This window comes from Octopus bimaculoides, chromosome 1 (genome assembly GCF_001194135.2).
Source record: "Octopus bimaculoides isolate UCB-OBI-ISO-001 chromosome 1, ASM119413v2, whole genome shotgun sequence".
NCBI classification, from domain to species: Eukaryota; Metazoa; Mollusca; class Cephalopoda; order Octopoda; family Octopodidae; genus Octopus; species Octopus bimaculoides.
The window spans coordinates 146757096-146764304 of NC_068981.1; the positions used below are offsets into that span (position 1 = coordinate 146757096).

Consider the following 7209-nt stretch of genomic DNA (forward strand, 5'->3'; position numbering starts at 1 on the left):
ACAAGACTGTGGGTAGCAAGAAAAAAGGAAGATGGTTCAACCTGGCTAGGGAGCTGAGATTTTATTTAACTGAATAATAACAATAATAACAAAATTGATTTCAATGAAGGATTTAAGCTTTAGGTTTGCAATTTGTGGGATTTTATAATCTCATGAGTGGAAATTAGTTTGAGAAAATACTAAAATGCTTTAAAAAATTTTAACTTTATTAATTGAAAATGATTGAATTTAAAGTAATAACTAAATTATTGGTATCAATTATCTATAGTTGTTATTACTATGACCCAGTAACTATTTCAGGTTCCTTATGTTGCTATTGATACTTTTCAGAAAGACAATCAATCATATTTACTTCCTTTTCTTAGATGCTCTACTTCTGTACCAAATTAATATTTCCCATATTGTCTCATTTTAAAGTAATTTACATAAGGTAATTTGCAACTAGTTTGCTAGTAAGGAAATTGGTTTTAAAGTTTTATTTTAGCACAAAACTGTATTATTTCAGAAAGAAGAGAATAAATATACAAGCACGTAAAATACACCATTTTGAGCGTGGCCGTTGCCAGTACCGCCTGACTGGCCTTCATGCCGGTGGCACGTAAAAGCACCCACTACACTCTCGGAGTGGTTGGCGTTAGGAAGGGCATCCAACTGTAGAAACTCTGCCAAATCAGATTGGAGCCTGGTGTAGCCATCTGGTTTCACCAGTCCTCAGTCAAATCATCCAACCCATGCTAGCATGGAAAGCGGACGTTAAACGACGATGATGATGATGATGAAACACTAATAAAGTCAACAGTTCAGCAAGTTGCTAATGTATCAGGATTAAAAAAAAAATTTTTTTTAACTTGGGCATGAATTTTTTTAATATAGGTATTGTTGGATAACTATGCTCAAACGGTTCCAATGGACCAAACACTGGTTTTCCAATATAAGAAAGTTCCACAGGCATAGCTGTATGATTAAGAAGCTAACTTTAAAACCACGAAGTTTCTGGTTCAGCCCTACTGCATGGCACCTTGGGCAAGTGTCTTCTACAATAGTCCTGAGCCAACTAATGTCTTTGAAAGAATTTGGTAAGCAGAAACTGTGTGGAAACTCATCATATGGGGTGGTGTATGTAGTATATATATATATATATATATATATATATATATATATATATACACACACACACATGTATACAAATATATGTGTGTCTTTGTATTTGTGCTTGTTCTTTACCAACGCTTGATAACTGGTGTTGCTTTGTTTACATTTATGATCAGGAAAAGAGACCAATAGAATAAGTCCTTTACATTTAAGATAAGAACTGGGGGTAATGTGCTCCAGCATGGTCACAGTCCAATGACTGAAATAAACAGTAACCATGAACTATTTTCTTAGCCACAGTTCCATATTACTGAATTCAAGCAGTCCACTTTCTTGTTGCTTTGGTCTGCAATTTGCAACTTTAAAAGTGTTTTCTTTTTTTATCTGTCATCTTGTAAGTAGAAACCAATTAAAGCAACTATCATTTCTTGAAAAATGTAATTCTATGTGACCTTTCTGATTAAAAATAACTGGTTTTAGCTCCTAATCTATCCTGATTGGGCAGAACTATGATTAAAGACATTCCACCAGTGATTATCCAATCCTTGACTAGGATTTAGGATTACATTATACTGCAAACACATATTACCAAAAAGCTCAGGAAAAGGGGGTGCAGGGAGTGAAAGTGCCCCTAAAATTTTTGTAGGGTCAATAAAAACACTTTGAACATCCTTCTGAAAAACTTCATTGCCAAAAGAAACAAGCATAGAAACATTTTTGGACTGACGTGAAACATTAGTTTTCTATTATTGGATTTTATCTGATTTTATTGATGTATAAATATAATAATAATGATTATACCCGTGTTTGTTTTGATATTAAGATTGAAAAAGTCAACCCTGTTTGAAGAAAATTTTGGACCTGCGTTTGCACCCACTAAGCAAATTTCATTCCCACATTTGATGAACTGGCTCCTGTGCAGGTGGCACATAAAATACACCATTTCGAGCATGGCCATTGCCAGTACCGCCTGACTGGCCCTCGTGCTGGTGGCACGTAAAAGCACCCACTACACTCTCTGAGTATTTGGCGTTAGGAAGGGCATCCAGCTGTAGAAACTCTGCCAAATCAGATTGGAGCCTGGTGTCGCCTCCTGGTCCACCAGTACTCAGTCAAATTGTCCAACCCATGCTAGCATGGAAAGCGGACGTTAAACGACAATGATGATGATGATGATTTATGATATAACCTCTCTATCTAGCAGGTCAAGCAACCATGTAGAAGCCACTGTTTAGGCACAAGCTGTTTTAATTCATTGTATAAGCTGTTGTAGTTCAGTGGTTCCCAACAGTGGTTCCCAACAGTGGTTCCCAACAGTGGTTCCCAACCCTTTTATTTAAATGAGTTTTCCCATACACCCCTTTTAATATGCTTATTCTTATGTATATATATGTGTGTGTGTGTGTGTGTGTGTGTGTGTGTGTGTTTATTCTTTTACTTGTTTCAGCCATTTGACTGTGGCCATGCTGGAGCACCGCCGTTAGTCGAACAAATCGACCCCTGGACTTATTCTTTGTAAGTCTAATACTTATTCTATTAATCTCTTTTGCCGAACCGCTAAGTCACGGGGACATAAACACATCAACATCGGTTGTCAAACAATGGTGGGGGGACTAACACAGACACACATATACACACACAGACACATGCACAAACACACACACACACATATACACATATACGATGGGCTTCTTTCAGTTTCATTCTACCAAATCTACTCACAAGGCTTTGGTCGGCCTGAGACTATAGTAGAAGACACTTGCCCAAGGTTCCACACAGTGGATCTGAGCCCGGAACAATGTGGTTGGGAAGCAAGCTTCTTACACAGACCCCCAGCACTACCTTTGCAGACCACTAGGAGTCCACAGACACCAGGTTGGCAACCACTGTTGTAGTTAAATCCTAGGTCAACCTTGAGACTTTTGACATCCATAACAATAGGTATTATTGTTATTTTAATTTTTTTCTAGGCTTAATGTATCCCAGACTACATTATCCTAAATGTCTCTACATTTTTGATTTAGGACCTGAATGAAAGAGATTTGGCTGCTATTTCTAGCAGGTGAAGTGAATACATAAAACCTTTCTTGGCTAATATTGCATAGGAAGTATAATAACATAAGAGCAACCACTAAAAAATATGAAAAAACTCTGCTTTCTTTAGTTTGTATATCATTAAGAGAGTGGAGGCGCAATGGCCCAGTGGTTAGGGCAGCGGACTTGTGGTCATAGAATCGCGGTTTCGCTTCCCAGACCAAGCGTTGAGCAAAAACACCTAAAGCTCCATGAGGCTCCAGCAGGGGATGGTGACGAACCCTGCTGTACTCTTCCACTACAACTTTCTCTCACTCTTACTTCCTGTTTCTGTTGTGCCTGTAATTCAAAGGGTCAGCCTTGTCACACTCTGTCATGCTAAATATCTCCAAGAACTACGTTAAGGGTACACGTGTCTGTGGAGTGCTCAGCCACTTGCACGTTAATTTCACGAGCAGGCTGCTCCGTTGATTGGATCAACTGGAACCCTCGACGTCGTAAGCGACGGAGTGCCAACAACAACAACAGACTTATACAACTACAAAGTACCAGAAATGTGTAATATACTTCCCTTAACTCTTTTTTTATACCTAAGATGGAATAAGTTGGATGAAAATTTTCTAAAACTACATTTATTTAAAGGATGTTTGATTAGAAAATGTTGAAAACTGTTTTTAACATTTTAAAAAATTTATGTAAAAAATTGAATTATTTCATATATAAACTTATATCATGATAAATGTTAGACATTTTAATGGAGAGGGGGTTAAACTAAATAGCATTGCATAATATTCATAACATAAGGATTTCAATAATTAAATACTAAGGATACTTTTAACCCTTAAGTATTTAAATTGGCCATAAGCAGCCCAAATATTCTGTTTTATGTTCAAATTGGCTGTTACTGGCCTCTCACATCTATCCTACAATCATCATCATCATCATCATCGTCGTCATTTAACATCCGCTTTCCATGCTAGCATGGGTTGGACGATTTGACTGAGGACTGGTGAAACCAATTCTAAAAATATATAGTCACATCGGTGAAATCTTAAACATTATATTTGACAAAGTAATCTGAATACTAAAGGGTTAAATTAGTGAGCAAAAATACCAGAACATCATTTTCCTAAGAACATATGGTATGCTGACAAGATATGAAATAAAATATAATTACAGTAAACCTGTGAGGTGAATAACTATTAAAAATAAATGCAGTTTAGATTACCTGAATTCGACGTGCACTGGTCAAAGCAGCAGAAGTAGTTTTTGATGCTTTAAACATGAAGTAGATCATGATACGGGTCACCTTGTTTACCAATGCACTACATGGGAAAACGAATTCAGGGAGCAAGACAATACCAAAGGCGGAAGCAGTCACAAATATAATGAAAATGATGAGATAATAGACAGCCCAGCTAGCTGAGTAGATTGAATCAAGGCAATTCGTTAGCCACAGTGAATGAAGTTCAATGCTGAAATAAATGAATTTTCAAGAGAAACTGAGACTGAAAATTTACATACACATGAAGATGTACTTTTACATATCTTCTATGCATGCACATATATGTGTACATATGCATATATGTGTGCATCTGTGTATGTATATATATACATATATATTTTGATACACATACACACACACACGCACATGCATGCACACACACGCATACACACACACACACACACACACACACACATGCATGCATACAAATACAACAAAATTTTCATGTCTGCTTTTCCATGCTTGCATGGATCAGGCAGAATTTGTTGAGGCAGATTTTCTACAGCTAAATGCCCTTCTTGCTGCCAACCCTTACACATTTCCAAGCCAGCAAGGGAATATTTCTCCATGGTCAGACATGTTTTCATGAAAGATTCGAAGTAGATGACACTTCTTGTATGATGGTGATACTCCTTCACAACTATTGCCTGATAGTTGTGTGTGTCCTTGTCAAGACAAGGACACACATACACACATACTAAAGCTATTCACAAGGCTTTGGTTGGCTCAGGACTATAATAGAAGACACTTGCCTAAGGCGCTGCACAATGGAAATGAACCCAGAATAATATGGATGGGAAGCAAACTTCTTAACCACATACATTTACACACATATCTCACCATTTTTGTCCATTTTCCCTTCAATTAAGTTTTTATTTAACTGAAAGCACAACTATCACAATTATGCTTCTCTTACACAAATATGGTACATGTAACTTGTATTTCATGGGTGGATCATCAGCAACAAAACCATCAGAAACACCTAGTGAGGAAGGTTTGCTAAAAATCCAACAAGAGAAACACAAGATTTGTTAAAAGGCAGAGGAATCAAGCATAGGATCAATGCTATCTAGCAAGAAAGCGCATAGATATAGAAGTACTTGAAATGGTGAACAAGCATGTTCTAAGACCACTTGGGAATAATAAACCCTTAGTTATAGTCTGAACATCCATATAGGAGACAGATAACTCTGTATTTTAAATCCACATTGTCTTGTGGGTTAACAAAGGCTAGGAGAAAGTAACTCCAGTATAAAACCTCTGGTTGATGTTCCCACCAGTCATCTTGATCTTTTTTTGTCACTGGAACATAGTAGCAGTTACTTAGACTACTATTAATGTTGCACAAGCATCCAGTTATTATAATTCTCTATGAGATACAAGGTATCTTTTTAGCAGGACAGTACATTATCACTCTCATAACTAGCACTAGCTAGCATTGAAGTATTTTATGAGGAATACAACAAAATAACTGGTTTTATCCAAACTATACTCCTAAAGTTCTTTAGCAATGTATGCCAACACAATGAGTAAGAAGTATACAAACACAAGACTGCAGATTATGTAGCAGAGGATTTGACTCATGGAAGCAATGACAAACAATCAAGACCTTTGTAGGTTTACTGTGCTTGAGAAGACTCGTCAGGCCAAGTGAGATCGTAGTCATAGACAGTGCCAGTGACATGTAAGAGGTACCCACGACACTCTTGGAGTAGTTGGTGTTAGGAAGGGCATCCAGCTGTAGAAACCAACCAAAATCAGACTGGATCCTGGTACAGCTCTCCAGCTTACCAGTTCCAGTTAAACTGCCAGTATGGAAAATGAACTCTAAATCATGATGATGATGATGACGATGATGATGATTGTTCTATTCAATATGGGCAGTAACAAGAATTTAAGGAGAGCACTGCTCACCCAGTTACTGGGCACAGACTAGAGAAGGCGTTTCAAACATTGTCACCTCATAAACTGGTCAGTTTAACATGGTAAAGAGTTGACCAACAAATGTAAAAGCATTAAAAGCAAAGGGACACAGCTACAAATGTGTTGCAGGTGTGTGTGTGTGTGAGAGAGAGAGAGAGAAAGAATGTGTGTGAGAGAAAGGGAGAGAATCCTGTTGAATGATGATTCCAGTAGACCTGAACACCATGCAGCTATTCTTCCAGCAAAGCTTGACTGATGCATGATTTAATATTGATTCTCTTTCTGAAATATGAGGATTAGGGATTAATTAGCTAATTGAAATTAGATATGGCTGTAATTTTGGGGGTTTGGTAAGCTGACAAATGAGAAATGAGAGGACATCAATGGCTTTATAATCAGGAAGGACCTAGCTTTAAGCTATTGTATCATGAAACTCTGCTTGTCACTACCTTGTCGGCATTATGTGACTTTCTTCCCTGTATATGTACCACCTTTTTATTCAATGATAAAAAAACCCTCTTTTCTACAAGAATCTTAGAAAATGCTTGCTTGCTTCCCCACCATGTAGTCTCACAGTATCTTGGGCAAGTGTTTTCTACTATAACTCCAGGCTGATCAAAACTTTGTGAGTGGATTTAGCAGATGGAAACTGAAAGAAGACTATGGTGTATGTGTGTGTATATATATATATATATATATATATATATATATAAGGTTATGAAGGGTATTAGTTTCGACCAAACCCAAAGATACAGGTAATACCAAGTAAGTGCTGTATACCGGCTAGTTTTGCCCTTTTCATTGTATAAACATGAGTGGGGAATATACATACATACATATATATATATATATATATATATATATATATATATATA

General features: G+C 37.0%; 1 protein-coding gene across 3 annotated transcripts in view; it reads right to left on the reverse strand.

Annotated features, from left to right (window-relative positions):
* LOC106883579 (ATP-binding cassette sub-family C member 4) overlaps positions 1 to 7209 on the reverse strand; it is a 146239-nt gene that overhangs the window by 37597 nt on the left and 101433 nt on the right. Inside the window, exon 8 of one of the 3 annotated variants that reach the window (XM_052971338.1) lies at positions 4355 to 4601. The exons of the other annotated variants lie outside the window; for them this stretch is intronic. Coding sequence (XP_052827298.1) covers positions 4355 to 4601 — 247 coding nt within the window. The remainder of the gene's footprint in view (positions 1 to 4354; positions 4602 to 7209) is intronic. 3 annotated transcript variants of the gene reach the window in all.